General features: G+C 38.0%; 1 protein-coding gene across 1 annotated transcript in view; it reads right to left on the bottom strand.

Annotated features, from left to right (window-relative positions):
• Positions 1–10,713, bottom strand: part of LOC142112113 (uncharacterized) — a 54,143-nt gene extending 43,430 nt beyond the window's left edge. The window contains exons 1-2 of the mRNA XM_075193949.1: positions 10,626–10,713; positions 2,733–3,065 (exon numbers count right to left, since the gene is read on the bottom strand). Coding sequence (XP_075050050.1) covers positions 2,733–3,065; positions 10,626–10,659 — 367 coding nt within the window. The 5' untranslated portion in view covers positions 10,660–10,713. The remainder of the gene's footprint in view (positions 1–2,732; positions 3,066–10,625) is intronic.
• Between the last annotated feature and the right edge of the window lie 9,572 nt (positions 10,714–20,285).

Raw genomic sequence — 20,285 nt, 5'->3', positions numbered from 1 at the left:
TATTCAGGGTGTTAATATGATTGCATTACTCTATGTTAAGTCACTAGTTTTGTCTCAATTCTTAAAGAGGTGTCATATGAAAACTAACTTTCCTTTAAAGGCAATGGATTTTGAAGTCAGTAAAAAATCATCGATTGGTAATGCTATGTAAGTATTCAGCCGTTGTTTGTGATAATATTGCCACTAGGTGGTGCTGTTTTATATGTGTCTTCTGTAATTTTTATACTAGCATTGTGGCAGTTTCTATTCATATTTTAGCACTAGAGACACTGTTGCATATAGTTTTATCATATGCAGAGACCTGCAAGATTTTAAGTTACACACAAGGAAGTAAATAATATAATGTAGATGATATAAGGGAAGATGTTTGTCTGTAACAAGAGGAAATTGGAGTTCCCTGACCAGGAGTCTCAATCTTTAAATGGTGTTTATTTAAGTTTTGCACCACACTTAAACATTTTGAAAACATTTCGCTCCCTGGATGCATTGTTACCTCTTTCTGATATTTCCCAGTGGACACGGACAGGAGAGGAATTAAACCAGACTTCACAGGTCACATGGTCCCCATGGGCCCAGGTGCTTCTGGGAAGTGAGATGAGGTTCAGGAAAGTCCAGGTCCCACCTGGTTCCTCCATAGAGGTCATTCTGCCCTTGTGATGTATCCCAGAGATGTTCCAGGTTACATAGACTGTGTGACGAACCGCACGTACCACACAAGCCAGCTGGACAACGGTGTTAGGAAGAGGAAGCTGAGCAGGAGTCAGGAGATGGACTGAGCTTCTGGATGTGGAAGTGTCTGGGAATCAGATGGGAGCAGCGTTGAATAAATGATGTTGTGCTAATGTGGTTTATACAGGCTTAATAACAACACGCCTTTACATGAGGCAATTTTGCTGTGTTTAGCCAGTGACATCTGAATTTATTGTACCATTTATACATGGTCTAACCATAGGGTCTTATGTGAAAATTGGCCATATACCAAGTGATAGGTCCTATTGTCCTTTGTCACACACATCCTTATCAGAGAGGAAATTAAATATTATCGTTTCCCTACAGAATCCTTTTCAAAACCCTTACCATCACTTATAAGGCCCTCTCCTACTCGACTGCCCCTTACATCTCCGAATTCCTCTCATCTCACACTCCCTCCAGCTCCCTGCGCTCAGCCAATGACCGTCGCCTCTCCTCATCCCTGATCACCTGTTCCCATTCTCGAATCCAAGACTTCACTTGTGCCCCCCCCCCCCACTGGAACGACCTCCCACGCTCCATCCGAATGTCCCCTAATTTGTGCTCCTTTAAGCGGGCATTTAAAGATCACTTCATCCTCAAAGCCTAACACCTAACCCTCTCTCCATGCTCGTCTCTTCACTTCTCTCTTTTCGGCCCCTTACTTGCTCCTCCTGCACTTGGTCCCCTGACTCCCCTATGTGCCCTCTGTCTGTTTGCCCTCCCTTTAGAATGTAAGCTCTGATGAGCTGGGCCCTCTTCCCTCCTGTCTCTATATAATTTCTTCTGCTCCAACTTCACTATAATTGTTATGCCTGGAGCTTCTGGAATTTTGGTATTACTCGTTTATTGTTCTGTACTGTATTACTCTGTTTGATCCAGTGTTTGTATTGTGTAGGGCACCACAGAAACCACGTGGCACCCTATAAATAAATGATAATAATAATAATGAACAAATAAGGCTGAATGAGAACACATTATATCGACAAATACTTGCAAACAAATAAATTAATGATGTATAAATACGTGACAACAAAAAAACCTATAGTGTATGGAGTAACATGGGCTTTAATTCATCAACATGGTGTAATTAATAATAAAAAATCTACAGCCAATGGAACAATTTGCTCTATAATTAATTAGTCAGAGCCTGTTGCAATAAAATGTGCCCATCTAAAAAGTAACGCTTATAATATAAGCCAATACCTCTCAATTGGTAGAGATAATAGAAAATTCAGAATTAATAAGGTTATTGTCACTATAGAGAAGATCGGCTGCTCTAAACAAATTAATTATTTCGAAGATATATTATTATAAATTTTATGAGTGGAATTTTATCAGCACAATAAAAGAGCCTTTAGAACTACAGTGCCCAACAAGGAAAATAAAATCATATCACCTATTGAATGTATTAATCTGGACACTGTTGAATGAAATAAAATTTATATGTTGTATACATTAGAAAGATTATCTTGACTCGACTAAACTAAGAACATAGAGGATCTTTGGGGGACAACAATCTCCTTCACCCCCAATGTTTTTAATTTTCTAGGGCCTGATTCATTAGTGATCTTATCTTGTGCAAAAGTTAAGTTGCTTATTTTAAGAAGAAACGGGGAGATAAGAGTGAAGTTAAGATGGATTTTCATCTTAACTTAAGAAATTCTGCACTTACACAGTGGATTTTGCTTCTTATCTCCCTTTTCTGAGCATGCACAGAGTGGATTTGCTTAAATTAAGCAAAAAAACAGCAGATAAGATAACTATTGAATCAGGCCCTAGGGGCCTTTAATATGTTACAATTTTAATATATTTTGCAGCAACAATGTACTATTACTATACAAATGAAATTCTACTTCTAAATATATGAAATTAAATTTTATATTTTAATTAAATAGGGTGCAATCCATACATTGGTGTCTATAATAGCGCCTCCAAATATAGAACTCTCATTTCTTGGGTCTGTTGACATATGAACGTAAATGTATTATTCAATATCTTACCTCCAGCAATTAGGGTTGTCCCGTTGCCATATTCTCGTGAACTAGCAAAATATGTACAGAAATAAACTCCAGAATCATTAGTCTGTGTATTGGGAATCTCCAGTTTAGCCTTGTATTTATCATATTTACAGGCATATTTGTCTGTATTATTATCATATAAACACAATTTAACCCATGAAGTAGCTGCTCCTGTTCTTCCGCTCTTTCGGTACCAGTTGAGCCGAGTTCCACCTTCTAGAATTTTATCAGACACACAGTTGATGACTGTGGTGGTATTAACAGCCGCATACACAATGTCCTGAGGTTGGTAGAGAACCGTGTGAGCAACAATCACTGCGAAATAAGAGTTCAGCATTTTATATGAAATAGTATCATGTATAGCACCGATACATTACATACATACATATTTTTCTACTATGATAGTCTTAGTGCAGTGAGAAAAAGCTCATACAAAAGGATCACATAGAAACAAGTATGATGACATCATGGGGTATATCTACTAACCTGCGGGTTTGAAAAGTGGTGATGTTGCCTATAGCAACCAATCAGATTCTAGCTGTCATTTTGTAGAATGTACTAAATAAATGATAACTAGAATCTGATTGGTTACTAGAGGCAATAGCACCTTTTAATCATGCATCTCATAGTCAGCTTTCTTAGTTATTCTCCTACAAATCATTATCTCCTTTTTAAAATCTCTCTGGAGGGAAAACCAGTAAGGCTGACAGACACAGGCACGGCTACAGAAACACAGGGGTAGATTTACTAAAGCTTCTAAGAAGGAAAAGTGGAGGTAATGCCAATAACAAGCAATCATATTCTGTCTATAATATTCAAGCGTGTACTAGATACATGATAGCTAGAATCTGATTGGTTGTTATGGGCTACACCTTCACTTTTCCTTTTTAGAAGTAAATCTACCCCACGGGCTCTAAGACTCTCATTATGTCATGTTAACGCAGAGGGAGATTTTGCATTAAACAAACCAAAGTGGACTCAGAGGGGCTTTCTAAAGCCTGTGTACTGATTGCATCATGTGCCATGTGACTGTGGTTACCATGGCAGTCACATTACACTATGCCTGCAACATTATACATCATTAATAGCAGTCTAAAGAAATAGACCAAGGTAAAAAACGTTTTCAAGAAGCCTGCCACAGTGATTTATGTTAATGGTTTTGCTGCTTTAACTTTTGAGGGTATATTTACTGAACTGCGGGTTTGAAGAAGTGGAGATGTTGCCTATAGCAACCAATCATATTGTAGTTAATATTTATTTAGTGCATGCTACAAAATGATAGCTAGAATCTGATTGGTTGTTATAGGAAACATCTTCACTTTTAAAAACCCGCAGTTTAGTAAATATGCCCCCAGATCTGTTTATGTTTTATCCAAAGCAATACACACTGTTTTACAAATGTGGCGCAGAGAATGTATTTTGTTGCTCAGTTACTGTATCTGTTTTGATAAATGTATCACTGTATGTGATGTGGGCGTGAGTGACTACTCAAATGTTCAGAGACACTTACAAAATTTAGCTGAGTGGATCTTATGAATCATGATTTAAGACCATTTGTAAATTTAGTCATTTATATTTGTTATTAATTTAAATGCGTTGATTCACTGGTTAAAACAATATTCCAGACAGTACGTTTCTGTACGGTTTTCAGTTGTGTCTAAAGCCATTTTTGAGTTCATGTTAAAATTAAGCATTCTCTCTAGAGATGGGCGGGTCCGGTTCTCCGAGAACCGAACCCACCCGAACTTTGGGTATCCGAGTACCGAGCTGAGCAGCTCGGTACTCTCCCGCCCATTCCGAATCCAAATCGAGGCCGAACGTCATTGTGACGTTGTCGGATCTCGGGACTCGGTTCTCGCGATACTTCAACTTTATAAATACACGCCTCCACAGCAATCCATCGCCATTTGACAGAGGGAGAGAGCAGGGTGTAGTCATAGGCTAATTAGAGCAGGGACAGAGAATACAATATTGTTCTTGCAATTGCTCTAACCAAAATCGCTAGTGCAGAGAGGAGGATAGAGGTTTATTATTTTTTCTTCATATTTGGCACTCCCCAGCGCTTTTGGGGTGTCCCCCATAATTGTGCATTAATATTTCTGGCTGTCAAAAGTCATATCTGTCAGCAGTATCTACTAAATAATTTGTAGCACACCTCAGTGCTTTTGGGGTGTCCTCCCTAATTGTGCATTAATATTTCTGGCTGTCAAAAGTCATATCTGTCAGCAGTATCTACTAAATAATTTTTAGCACTCCTCAGTGTTTTTGGGGTGTCCTCCCTAATTGTGCATTAATATTTCTGGCTGTCAAAAGTCATATCTGTCAGCAGTATCTACTAAATAATTTGTAGCACTCCTCAGTGCTTTTGGGGTGTCCTCCCTAATTGTGCATTAATATTTCTGGCTGTCAAAAGTCATATCTGTCAGCAGTATCTACTAAATAATTTTTAGCACTCCTCAGTGTTTTTGGGGTGTCCTCCCTAATTGTGCATTAATATTTCTGGCTGTCAAAAGTCATATCTGTCAGCAGTATCTACTAAATAATTTTTAGCACTCCTCAGTGTTTTTGGGGTGTCCTCCCTAATTGTGCATTAATATTTCTGGCTGTCAAAAGTCATATCTGTCAGCAGTATCTACTAAATAATTTTTAGCACTCCTCAGTGTTTTTGGGGTGTCCTCCCTAATTGTGCATTAATATTTCTGGCTGTCAAAAGTCATATCTGTCAGCAGTATCTACTAAATAATTTTTAGCACTCCTCAGTGTTTTTGGGGTGTCCTCCCTAATTGTGCATTAATATGTTTGGCTGTCAAAAGTCATAACTGTCAGCAGAATCTACTAAATAATTTTTAGCACTCCTCAGTGCTTTTGGGGTGTCCTCCTTAATTGTGCATTAATATTTCTGGCTGTCAAAAGTCATAACTGTCAGCAGAATCTACTAAATAATTTTTAGCACTCCCCAGTGGTTTGCGCTCAGAATGGATTCAAAGCAGTCCACATATGATCTAAATGAGCAACCAGGTTCTGTCACCAGTCCTGATGTTAGTGTTCCCAGTACGTCATCTGGCCAAGGCGATGTCAAACAACAGAGTGTTTTCAAATTAGTGCAAAAAACAAAAACCAAAAAAAAATTTACTGTATTGAAGCGAAAAAGAAGTGTAACTGAGCAAAAGTTAAGTGGCGATAAAAAAAAAATTGCAAGCATGCCATTCTACACACGCAGTGGCAAAGAGAGAATGAGGCCTTCACCTTTGGCTATTAGTGGCAGATCCCAAAAAGTTACCCAGCCTACAATTGGTGCACAACTACTGTTACGCGTCAAAGCTGAGCTGCAAGATAACAGTGAGGCATTACAGGAGAATATTTGCTCTGATTCACAAATGACAACAATCCCTGTGGAGAGTCCATCCAACAGTGGGATGTCTAATCGTGAGCATTCTGCTGATGTGTGCCTTAATAGCCCGAGTGTAGCCGGTGATACCCAAATTGAGGATGCCACTTTGGAATTAGAAGAGGATGAGGGGGAGATTTGTGTAGGCGATGAGGGCGCTAATGATGATGTTGATGATTATGATGCAGACAGATACCAAATTGCCTTTCTCAATTTCTATTTATATTCTAGATTATATAACGGCTGAATAGTTTTCTATTTTACTCCTAGTGGAGAGAGGATCTGATGCAGACAGATACCAAACTGCCTTTGTCCATTTCAATTTATATTGTACAGTATATAACGGCTGAATTTATTAGTATTTTATACAAGTGGAGGGGGGCCTAGAGAGACAGAAACCAAACTGGCTTTCTCCATGTCAATTAATATTGTACAGTCTATAATGGCTGAATTTTTTAGTATTTTATACAAGTGGAGGGGGGCCTAGAGAGACAGAAACCAAACTGGCTTTCTCCATGTCAATTAATATTGTACAGTCTATAATGGCTGAATTTTTTGGTATTTTATACAAGTGGAGGGGGGCCTTGAGAGACAGAAACCAAACTGGCTTTTTCCATTTCTTTACATATTTAACTATAAGTGTAGGGTGTAATATACATTCAAAGACGATGGCTGCATTGCCAATATGCATAGATGGAGAGGAAGACAATCTGTTTTGTGTGTAGAATAGGCCTACCAACGAAGAATTAAACTGTTTTTTTGGATGATTTATTACCTCAACAATTAGATTACTTGTCTCTAAAACAGTTGGAGCACTAAATTGGGTTAATTTAGGCCCAAAAACATGGATTTTCCAAAAAAATAGCAAAACAAAACCAAACAAAACCAAAACCAAAACCAAAACATGCAATGGCGGTTTTGCAAAACCAAAACCAAAACCAAAACACGACGGTAATCCAGATCCAAAACCGAATCCAAAACCAAAACACGGGGGTCAGTGACCATCTCTAATTCTCTCCAACGTGACTAATGTCATTTTTTTGTTTAATAATTTAAACTTGCAACATCTTTTGATTTTACTCTTTTCAAAATAACTTAATTAATAAAATACCTAGTTTATTAGTCAAATGTGATTATATTGAATATATTTATTGTAAAATAATTTCAACAACACCCATTGATATATTTATTTAAAGGAACATGACAAATTGTCTGACACAATTACAGTAGAATACAGTAGAATACATTTTACTAAGATCATTTTTATCACAGTGTCTGTAGTATTTAAGTGAAAAAAAGTTTTTTTTTTATAAGACAAAGAAATTTATTGTGTCAGTAATCTTTTACCAAACCTATGGATAGACAGTTATAAGTCAATAGTTTTCAACTAAGCTTGCCTATGCTACCACCTCCTAGTGGGGGAGGGCTGGAAAATTTTAGCCCAGAAGGTAAGAATCTAGTCAACAGACCAACTTAAGGGACAAAAATGCAGGTGGACCATAGACTCAGCCCAAGGTAGCCCACTATGGGATCGACCCATGGGGGGCAGATGCCCCCTGTCCCCCAGCCCAGCCTGCCTCCTAACCATTCTAACCATCACCTCCTCTTCCTCATCTGACATCTCCATCTTCTCCCAGTTGGTCCTACTGCTTCTCACCACCCCTCCCTTTAGAATGTAAGCTCTCGCGGGCAGTGTCCTCTCTACCTATTGTCCCACGTCTGTCTCCTGTCCCTCGTACGTCCTGTCACGTCTTTTGCTGCGCTCTGAGTCCACATAGCATTACTCACACTCATCTGAGTTATTGACATGTATTACCTCATCTATTTGTTACTTGCTTCTGTATCCGGCGCTACGGAATCTGTGGCGCCTGATAAATAAATAAATAATAATAATAATAGATATTTGCAAGGACAAATTCAGGGGCTCATGTACAGTTGGACGCAAACTGCATTTTCAGCGCATAATAAGTTCTTTTACTTGTCTGCTTGCCCACAAAGCACTAGTTATGTTTGAGGCCTTATGTAGACTGGGTTGTATCTTGCGCTTACGGCCAATTGCGGCACTTTACGATTGAAGAGGTGTAACGGGGGAAGAAGGGGTTGTGTAAGGGCGCATTGGGGCAAATGCAACTTATGTAGACTGAGACTCTTGTGCCTATATGGAGACTGAAAACTTGCGGGCGCTAGATCACTAGTGTAAGTTACAAACTGGTAGCTTAGATGTGTCCAGGTTACCAGGGTAAAATGCGTGGGGTATTTTTGGACGCACTTTCCATCTGAGTTTTAGAAGCAAATTGTGCCCCACTCTACAATAAATATATCTAAAGTTTGGGAATTCTGAAACTTTTTAAGCTAGGTCAATTAGGATTTTTCTTGTATCCTTTACACTCTGATGTATTATTATTATTATTATTTTTTATTTATAGGGCGCCACTAGCTATCCGTAGCGCCGTACAGGGACAGACAGGAACACGATACAGGGTGAGACAGCACGGTACAGTTAACAAAAATCACAGTAACTCCGAAGCTCAATGTATGTAGAAAGGGATTCATCTCAATGTTCCCTAATGTTACCACTTTGCAAAACACAAATTAACATAATTTATTTTTCTTGCAAATTGAGGGCTCCTGCAGACATATGTTCTGAGACACTGCTAAAAACGAATGAAAAGTAACATTTTATACCTGTTTTAGTTCAAACTTTTTTCCATGCAACTTTTACACAATCTATTGTACTTGTTAATGTATGAGAAATAGATTGTGCAGCCCTCTAACATTTTAAATGCATTGTTACAGTTTTACAGTGTGATGGTGGAAACAACATTGTTAACTCTTATTCGAGCTCCAGAACCCAATTCAAATTACTTACCCTTACCTACAAAACCCTCAACAACACCACCCCTTCATACATCTCAAATCTCATATCGAAATACTCCCCACCGTCCCTCTTAGATCTACCTCTGACCTGCGCCTTGTCTCGTCTCTGGTAACCACCTCTCACTCCCGCCTACAAGTCTTCTCCCGTGCTGCCCCCCACTTATGGAATTCCCTACTACGCTACCAAGCTCAATCAGGCTTTCTCCCAGCCTTCAAATCTTTAGACGTTCTCTAGAAACCTGTCTCTTTTTTTTAAAGCTTACCTTACCCCCGATAACACTATTCACACTAATACACCCTCATAGCATAGTATTGTGCCCTCCATCCAATCTCTGTTGCATTCACTAAACTGAAATAATGACACATTAACAGAGGATGATAGATGGATTGTAGGTCTCCTAGAAATAAACAAAATGTAAGCAGACTGTGTAATAGTGTAATTTAAACCCAAACATGTAGCAACCCATAGCAACTAACAGGCATTTACTTTTCACTGGATCAATTAATACATATTGCACTTTTGTATACTATTAATAACTCTCACGAAGGATAGTTAAACATATTATTTTATGCAGATTGGCACCTTTGCATATAGCTCTGCACCTTTGAGCAATTTTAGTAAATAATCCTCAAAGTGTTCCTAAAAATTATTTTAAAATATGCCAACTATAATACGTCTATTATTTGTTTAAAAAAAGAAAAAACAATGTGCATAGATAGATTCATAGATATTTAATAGGGATATAATCTATTTGCCACCTTGACTAAAATTTAACCGAGCAAAAACAGAGCTGTAACGGATGACAATACACCAGTTGTTCTCACTTTCAAACAGCTTCTTGTACATTTAAATCACCCGTCTACTGTTGTACATTACACTCTGTCTTTTCAACTACAAATACTTAATCTGTTTCTATATGCTTTGAAAATATTGTATTTTGGCTTAAATAAGTTGTTCAGGCTTCATTCTTCAGTGTTGAAGAATATTTCATAGCTTGCAAATGATTTATGCTACTAAAAATCTCATTCAACGATGGAACAACGTCGTTCCAATCCTGCAGTGTGTATGCACTCAGGACCGGCAGTGTCCATAGATCTCTATGCAGTGTGCAGAGTCACCATTGTTTCAACCAATGGTTATGAAAGATTAAGAGCACAGATCTGAAGGTAAATCGTGTAAAACGTGTATAGTGTGTACACAGGAATCGGCTGCTGATCGGGACATTCAGTGGTTGGTAAAATCCTTAACGATATCGCATCGGGAGAAATTTTCTGTAGTGTGTACCCAGCCTAAGTCTTTAAAGTGCTACTATTGTGAAAAAAAGTTAGTAAAAGTCATGCTTAAAGTGGAAAATAACTTTAACTATGAAACCTGACTAATAATGTGCTTTTAATTATTTTTATGAACAGAGGCATCGTTATCAATACAATACATTACAATACATTATTTACAATACATTGCAGTTAAAGTAGTTATTTGCTACACATTATATTCAATTTGAGCATTGCTTTTTTGGTGTGTTAATGTTTTGGTTTTTTTGTTTGTTGGCATTAACTAATCTAATCACTATGAGAAGACATTAACAAAAAAGAAAAAAAAAGCTTCTTACCTTCAGAAAACAGGAGTAAGTTAAGTAGATTCATGTCCGTTCACCAGTGATATACTGTATAATACTGTACTTGACACTGTTCATTTTAGTTCTTCTTTTCCAGAAACAGCCAAAGCTACAGGGGCTGTAACCCCTCCCTCTGTACTACAATGACGCCACCAATAAGGCACTCTGCTCTTTTTAGAAACTCACTGAAGTGTTTGCGATGCTGGTTTGTGATTTAGTTAGAAGTTTTGAGTTTTACAATATAGTTAAAAAAAAAACATGTTCATTCTCCTCTGTATCATTATATATTGTTAAAGACGTTAAACTTGTGATGTTTGCATGCTGCAGTATTCCGCTTTAGAAATCATTGTTCCACATTTTCGGAGACAAAAGATTAAAAGTAACAAATGCTAAAGGATGGAGAGGAGGTGGACCGGAAGCTGCCATAAAAATGGGCTGTCGGGAAAATCTGCAAATATGTATGGTAAAATGAATATTACCAATAGACATGATTTGTTTATGTTTGTTTTTTTTAGTTATCTCATATATATAAGGCACGGTTTTACCAGAAGTTATTTTGTTTTTATAATATATTTTGTTTACGTGTTCTACTTGCATCCAAGAGGTAGTATAAACCACTGTTTCTGGGCACAGATGAGGTCACTGCCCAATATAGTCTAGACGTAGGCACCCATCATGCTAACAGTGTTTGATCTGCAGGCACTTTACAAACAGGATGAAGAAGGAAGGCTAGTGAAGAGTTTGGTGTACATCTTTTTTTTTTTCCACACTGCGCTTGCACACAAAAAAAGCAATTATACTTGTGCAATTTTGTTTGATATGTATTGGCTTTTTATTTGTAAGGATAGAATTGCAGCTTATAGGAATTTATATCACTTCTGCATAACAGAAAACATATGACAGTAGAGAGGATATAAAAAAACGGCTATGGGAGTCTTGTCTGCTCCCATATAGGAATCTAGAGGAACTACCATTGCTCCCACTTAGTACCTCTTTTCCGTATCTTTTCCAGGTGTTCAATCATCATCATTTATTTTTATAGCGCCAGCACATTCCGTAACGCTTTAATGCTGCATCACCTGTACGCCACCCACACCACCCTGATTGTATTTTTGTTTTTTTTTACCACTAATGATCTTGGGTGTGGTATTCCAAATATCCAAATATAAAACATATAATAAAATAGATACTATCAAAGGCGATAGCAGGCGCTAATACACTATTTTTTTTTTTGTTGAATATATTTTTGTTATATATGAATAGCATGTAAATAATATAAAGTATAATATTTATATGAGTCCTGACTATATTGTAACATAAAACATAAGAATATAGGTGTGAAGATTTATCATCACCGGTTCCCTACTGTTTTTACCTTGTTCCGTTGTCTAATTTAAACATTTTTATAATACTTGAATTTGAATAAGATGAAAATATTAGACTGTTCTGCATTTTCTCTTACGGGACATTAAGGCAATGTGTAGTTTTCTGAAACCTCCATTAAAGGATATTTCAACCTTTAAATATTATCTGTAGAAAAGTCAAATTTGCACAAAAAATGTGTCTGTGTTTTATGTTTAATTATTTTGCATTATTGTTTCGCACCCAAAACTACCATTTTTTTTCTGGCGTTGTATTTTATTAAATCTAATCTTTATAGGGGATAGTCTGTCTGCAGTGAAATTACAGTACGCCATGATTATGAAGAGAAAACTACATCTACCATCAAGCATTGTGAGCGTACCAGTATAACTAAATAGTATCTATTACTTCCAATGACATCATCTCTAAACGGTCTGCAGCCTGGTTAGATCAGCTAGCACTTGACTACTACACTGATGTAATAGGTGCAAAGACAGCAAAACAGTATGAAGTTTGAATGGGAGGGGGCAAGTCAGAAGACCCCCAGGCTGTGTAACGTATTTTAGTCCAATAATCAAATTCATCAGACTTATAGGTAGTGCTGTATCTTCTAAACTATTGCTCAGTGATACCGTATTGGCAAATGTGTATATTTGGGTCTTATGGATTTAATGATAATCACTTGGTTTAAAATGAGTATTTCTTTAACGATATGTTGTTAATTGTTCACATGACTACTATTTACTGCAATACTATTACTTACAGTATGAGACAAATTTATGCAATAAATCTGATTCTAAAATCTGTCTCATCAGAATTCTAAAGACAGTTATGCTGTGTGTTGAATACAAGAGTTTATGTCAAAGTTTAATTTAAAATGCCTTACACATTTGTAATATTAAATAATGGTCTCATTATAGCTATATCATTTTCATATAAAAAATAGATTATTATTATTATTATTATTATTAGTAGTAGTAGTAGTAGTAGTAGTAATTATTATAGCTATAATTATAGCTATATCATTTTCATATAAAAAAATAGATTATTACTATTAATAATAATAATAATAATAATAATAATAATAAAACAATTGAACTGAAGACCATGCATGCAGTATTCTGTAATCTTATAAAAACTATTAGAATTTAACACAATTACTTTTTTTAGTAAATCAGTCCCTAGCTTCAGTGCCGTACTTATAACACTAAACGGTGCTCCATCTATAAAGCACAGCGAAGCAACTAGAATGACTCATTTTCAAACAGAAATTAATTGATCAGGTTCTTGGGAAGGAGAATGTGATTTATTTAAGTACTTTTTTAACAACTTGGGAAGAAAACAGTTGACGCAATGAATTTAAAATATTCAGAGTGTACCTTCATTGAATAATCTAGTAAAACGTCTCAATAATCCAAAAATAACCGTAGTAGGTTAATAAGAACAGAAACATAACAGGCCTGCACCAATAAAGGCAGATACTGTAAATGGGCCTGTGTGTGAGAAGTATTTAATGTGGTCATTAGGAAGATGTTGGTGGAACAATCATGCAAGTATTAACGCTTCTATTTTAACATCAAGTTTATTGTTTTTTGGTTAACACCTCTGTTGCTAACTTACATTTATCTAAAACAGGAAACTCTGTCGATGACCACTGTTTCCATGGTTCACCCACAGGCAGGTACCTAGTTTCAACATAAAGTTGAAATTAATTATTTAATGTGATGGTTCATAAAGAAAATGTTCATTAACAGATTTGTATAAAAGCCCAGGAATTCTATCTGCACCAATTTGCTGAAATTCAGAGTCAAATTCACGAATCACACTGAATTGCAAATCACAGGTTCTACAGAATTGCGATTCACCTCCCCTGGTTTTCAAAATTCAATAAGTGTTCTGTTGAGTAGAAATGTTGCCATTAAAAGGTGCGCACACCAATCCCCTTTTCTTCTTTTTATAATCTTGCTCTGCAAATTAAAATCTCATTAGTACATGGGTCTGCAAAACTGGGCTCAGTCCAGACTTAGTAAGGGACATCTAACTTCCGGCAGCATGGTGGATCAGTGGTTAGCACTTCTGCCTCACAGCACAGGGATCATAAGTTCATTTCCCGACCATGGCCTTATCTGTGTGGAGTTTGTATGTTCTCCCTGTGTTTGCGTGGGTTTCCTCCGGGTGCTCCGGTTTCCTTCCACACTCCAAAAACATACTAGTAGGTTAATTGGCTGCTGGAATAATTATCCATAGTCTGTGTGTGTTAGGGAATTTAGACTGTAAGCTCCAATGGGGCAGGGACTGATGTGAGTGAGTTCAGCGCTGCGGAATTAGTGGCGCTATATAAATAGATGATGATGATCTAACTTCTCCCATCAGCTTGTGTGAATATCACCAACTTGCCCCGCACGCCCTTTGCACTGTGGAGGAAATGTAGACGCACCAGTGTTGTGTGTTTTCACCAATGCATTGGTCTCAACAGTAACAGACATAACATTGGAACTGCCCAGCTCAAAATATCTCAGGTGGATTTCGCAACACAAAAAAACCCAACAAATTTTATCAAACATTTTGTATTTGCAGTTTAAGGTCTTGTTTGGAAACTAATACCTTTCAGATGTATCATTTTTACAAATACACCAGTTGATATCACATTTAATTTTTGGTGTAATTTCTACACCTAGAGAGGTAATAGCACTAATGACAAGTACAGGGGGAAAAAATTGTTCCATTTGGTGCATTTTAACAAATACACTGTTTGCAATCACAAAGTACATTTTGTATTTGTACATCTATATTGCCCATTTACTTCTCCACCTAGAGACATAGATCCTCTGCACTCACCATGTACAGACTGGGGTGCAAGAGGGGGTTGCCCACATTGTGTAGACAAGAAAACAGGGATACTCTGCACTCTCCAAACAGTGCAGAGGATATATGTCTGTTTTTGTTTATACAATGTTAGTCCCATGACTCTTGCACCCCATTCTTTTCATTAATTAATTGCAACTTGTGTCAGGTGAATCCCAGGTCTCCCATGGCTGCTAGTGCTAGGGAAAGACTTGCCTTTAAAAGCTGTGTGCAGGTAAGCCTTAAGCCCAGATAAAATAGCATAGCATTTGATCATGTTAGGACTGACCAGAATGGGAAGACTTTGGCGTGAGTTGGTCAGCTTAACATATATTGCAATATGTGGAACTAACATTCCCTGTTTTTAATATAGAACAGTACTTGGTACAGCATTAATTATGTGTTTGGAGAGTGCAGAGTATCCCTGTTTTCTTGTCTATACAATGTGGGCAACCCCCTCTTGCACCCCAGTCTGTACATGGTGAGTGCAGAGGATCTATGTCTGTATAAATCCGTGAGTGTCACCTCACCTCACCTGGAATCTATTTATTGCACTATCCATACAAGTGATGTACCGGAAAAGGCAACAGGGTCATGTACACATGTTATTTAGGAGTGCCAAGCACAAGTGCTGATTGGATAGTTAGATGGTGCAATAAATACCCCCTCATATGCATGTTATACAGTTGGTTCTTTGAGCACTTAAGGTGTTTGGCTGGGTTGGTGGAATAAGTCTATATTATATTGATATTTAGTGGCAAACAGGGTTAGTTGTTGAACTGTGCCAGCTTCATGGTGTCCTTTGCTCCCTGCTGTTGTTGACATTGTAAACATCTCCCGTACATCCGATTATCAATTAGATGGGGCAAACAGGACGTTCTGGTACTGGAAAGTTGGGGAATAGAAGAGGCCCTTATGTACTTGTTAAATCTTGGATATGGAAGAATTACAGTCTTTTATGTGCCTATAAATCTGATTGACGAACAATCACCGATGTCAACCTGTAAATATATAATGTACACAATACTGTAACGATTCTGCAAAGTATTACTGTAACTCAGTTTATAGCTTTAAAATAGTCTTGAAATATATAGGACAAAAAGTGTCTGCTTTCTAAAGACCACCTCACAGTTAGCAACGATGGCCCAGGTTAAACTTAATATTGCTTGTGTGCGGACATTTCCATTTCCATGGTATTTTTAAATCCAGCATATAGATGCTGCCTTCATCATCATCAATATTGAAATTGGCATCGAGCCCCTGGGACATCCAAAGAATACCCTCCTAAAAGGTACATGTCTAAGTATATATATATACTGAGAGAGATGCATTAGTGGGGGGCCTGCTTCCAGCTCTGATTTGTTTTTTAAATGTCTTGCTTCCTGTAGACTTTGCATATTTATCATGTTTTATATTGTCAAAGTCAAATAATTGGATGAAAGAAACTATATTGATTAATATTGTTTACTGTGCGATTGCGATCAGTACGCAACGTGGTATGACGCAATCGCATGATAAATAACGCGTACATTCACTTACTCATTCACTCGTATATAGTTCATTTTTATAATAGTTCCTTCCAACCCACAGTCGTTTATGAACAAATGTTATTGAATTTAAAGTTATATATGATAATGTTAAGAAGCACTTTATTGAGATCTAAGGTTCAGGTTACTAGTAAACATATCATGTTTGGTGCCATTCTAATCCCCTATTTATCCCTAGTGATCCGGTTCAATCGCATACAGGATTGCACCTTGCGTGTGCAAGATATGGATTATAGGGAATAAATGATCAGAATGGTATTGTGTGTGTAATGCAAATAGACCAGTTTGAACTAGCTTTCGACGGAAAGATTAGTATGCAGTTGGAGAGCTGACCCCCACCCTTGGAGAGCTGACCCCTGCCCTTGGAGGGTGTCGTTTGAACTGACCTATGAACTACACTATACTGGACTGTGCTGGAGCCTGACCCTATGGAAACATGCCAAGTCATCTGTATTGTATTTAGTGTAAAACCAAATGTATATATTGCTCTCTGGAACCAGCATTCAGTCTCTTTGACCACAGACTTCAGGATTGAATAAATGTAAACTGGATCCGCAGGGCGCGGCGTATGTATCGGATGTTCTTATTTATTGAACTGTTATTCTTTTGCTTTTGCTATTAAATCGCATTGTGAGTTGGAACCACACAAATCGCAGTGGACAATGATTATTGGTAAGCGATAAAATAACTATAATAATATTTACCATACTACATATTTTCAGATCCTTCAGGTATTCAGAACAGAAAGAATGTTTTCATACATGTCTATGAACCTCTGCTTTGCCATGTTCAAAACTTCTTTTCAGAGTCATGTGGAAACTTCGTACCTGCCTGTGGTTGGACAATGGAAACACAGGATGTGGAAACAGCTTTCTGTATTTTGCACAAATGTAAGTTATCACCAGAGGTGTTATTATAGAAACAGTAGACATGGTCCTGAAATAGAAACACTTTATGCGCCTATTATACACACAATAAATGACAACAATGCTAGTCATGGTTCTGTGCTTTCAACCCAATACAGTCATTTTACGTTACAGTGAATTCTTTCTTTAGTAATATAATGCCATTAATATAAAGTCCCTGTTTGGACTAGTTTGTTTGGGAAAGTAATTGATTAAATAAAACATATCTTAGTTTTTCTCCAATAATTGATACATTAAGGTCTTCTTGAAAATGAATTGTTATATTTGCTTAGCGATGCTTTACAGATGAAACAGAGTTTATTTTAGTGAATACTCCACTAAGGAGAAAAGAGGGAATTACTGTAAAACTGAAAAATAATAATAGTTTTATTACATTAGAATAGTTGTTATTAGATTCTTATAGATACAAGTTATTGCTTAATTGCTTAGCATTAAACACATAAATCCTTGTGATTATTTAGTACCATGACTGTAAAAACATTATTGGTCTGAGTCATTAAAAAGAGTAAGGCAAAAAAGAGTAATTTCACTGTGCAACTCCCTGATTGGTTTCTTCTGCTGCTGAGCATTGTCCCCTGATAGGAGGAGCCAATCCCTGCGCGGCTCTATGAGAACGGCCGGCAGCAGCAAAAACATGAAACAGTAGATAACCACATATGTTCTTGTTGCAGTGACCGACAAATAATTTGTATGTGTAAAGGAAAATGACATTTGGAAAATGAAGGGTCCAGAGTAGAGCACACCCCAGCCGTACTAGGGTGGCGCAGATGCCCAGGGCACAAGGAATAGATGGGCACCGTTGTTGTTCCTGGGCACCAATATATAGGGTGCATCTGTATCAGAGGCTGAACAAGCGAGATATGGGCCCAGGAGGAGGGAACTGAGCCCATGACCCTCTGCATCTGCCATGCAGCGGGCCCCATTATCTCCATGGTTCCTGGTGCACTGAACCTGCCGCACCAGTGGTAGTTCTGCCACTGATCGGTATACAGGGCACCGGAGGTGCAGAGCTCTTCACTTGACCGGCCCTGGTGGCACCATCCACCAGATGCCCCCATTACAGAGTTTTTTCTTCCATCCCACAACTTCCTTAAGTGTCACAGGTGTGACATCATAGCATCGTGACTCCTCCAGTGAAGAAGAGCCGAGAGGAGCAACAGCACCTTCTAGGGCTTAGGTAAGTAAAGAACTATAAGGGAGAGGGGGTTGGAGGCGCTGAATAAAAAACGGGGGCTAGGGAGACCAGGATGTGGGTAACAAAGAGAGAACGCTAATTTTATTATTACTCTTGGAAAAAATGCAAAATATAAATCAATCAGTGATTGTGGATGAATATATTTTCAAGCAGAAAACCTTCAAAATATAAACTACCATGTATAAAGTGCATAGATACCCTACAAGTCTAAATTTACATAGGTGTGCTCTCTACGTGAGGGGCAAAATTGGAATTATGTAGAACTGTGCTTGCATGGAAAATTATCAACAACTTGGCACAAGACTTGCAGGCAGGTGGTATAGGTTGTGTTATAGGGTAGAACCGTACACTTAGTGGATGGGTAGCATCAGTTACTAGGGCTGGGTGCCACAGTTGGCAAGGCTGTATTTGCTTCATAGTGGCCTAACTGCTTGGGTTGGCTGCTGTGGTGTCCCCCAAAACTTACTTAAATGAAAAATAAACAAGTTTAATTAAAATAATCAAGGGGACACTATTATTGATTGTAATCATGAAGGGGGCACTATAATTAATTTAGATCATTAAACAGGCACCATTATTTATTTAGATCATCAAATTGGCACATTATTCATTTAGATGAATAAGGGTCCTAGTAATGTAGCATATTTAGAAACGTGATTGATAATTTGGTTAGTAAATAACTCTATGAATTTTAGAGCATAGCGGCCCGTTGCCTTAAGTGCCCTGGGCCCCCCAAATAATCAGTGCGGCAGTTATTGGCAGAGCGGAGGGGCTAACAAGGAAAGTGGGTAGAAGTGAGATTGGGGGGATTGGTTGAGAACTTTGCAGGTGAAGGTGAGGAGTTTAAATTCATTGTGTAGGCCTCAGGGATCTAATGTAGCACCTGGCAGAGATGGACAGCAGAGATAGACATCAGAGACAGCAGGAGAGAATAATAAGGCAGGCAGCAGCATTGACGATAGACTTAAGAGGGAGAGAGAGGAGGAGGTGAGGGAACCCTGGATTGAGAAAACAATTTCAGTCTTTGAAATATTGAGTTTAATAAAGCATTGGGAAATCCAAGATCAGATGGGTGAGAGACAGCAGGAGACACGAGACATAAGAGAAGGGGAGAAAAATAAATTTTCATGTTATCAGCAAACAGGTGCTACTGGAGGTCAAATGAACTGATGAAGTCACCAATTGAGGAAGTATAAAGGGAGAAGAGCAGGGGGGCCAAAGACAGACCTTTGGGAACTGTGTCAGGTAAAGGAAGAGGAGAGGTGGTGCAGTCGAGGGTAGAGATCAAAAAGTATCAGTTGGTGATGTAAGAGGAAAATCAGGAGAAGACAGTGTTACAGAGGTCTATAGATTGGAGAGTTTGCAAACGGACAGAGTGGCCAAACGATATATAGAGTCAGCAGGTAGGTTGAGAAAGATAAGAAGTGAGAAGTGTCCCTTAGATTTTGGAAAGAGAAAACCATTAATGACCTTAGTGAGGACAGTTTTGGTTGAGTGGAGGGAGTGAAATCCAGATTAGAATTAGTCAAAGAGGGTGCGAAATGACAGAAAAGAGGCAAGATAGTTATAGACAACTCATTCGAGAAGTTTGGAGGCAAAAGGAAGGATGGAGATGGTATGATAATTAGAGAGAGAGGCGGGGTCAAGGGACTTTTATTGAGTATGGTGGAGACAAGAGCATTTGTGAAGAAGGAAGGGAAGGTACCAGAGGAGAAGAGTAGGTTGAAGAGGTGGGCAACGGAGGACTAGACTTCCAGAGAGAGAGAGATGGAATGGAAGT

Source organism: Mixophyes fleayi (genome assembly GCF_038048845.1).
Source record: "Mixophyes fleayi isolate aMixFle1 chromosome 12 unlocalized genomic scaffold, aMixFle1.hap1 SUPER_12_unloc_2, whole genome shotgun sequence".
Lineage (NCBI taxonomy): Eukaryota > Metazoa > Chordata > Amphibia > Anura > Limnodynastidae > Mixophyes > Mixophyes fleayi.
This window is presented reverse-complemented; position numbering and strand designations above follow the sequence as displayed.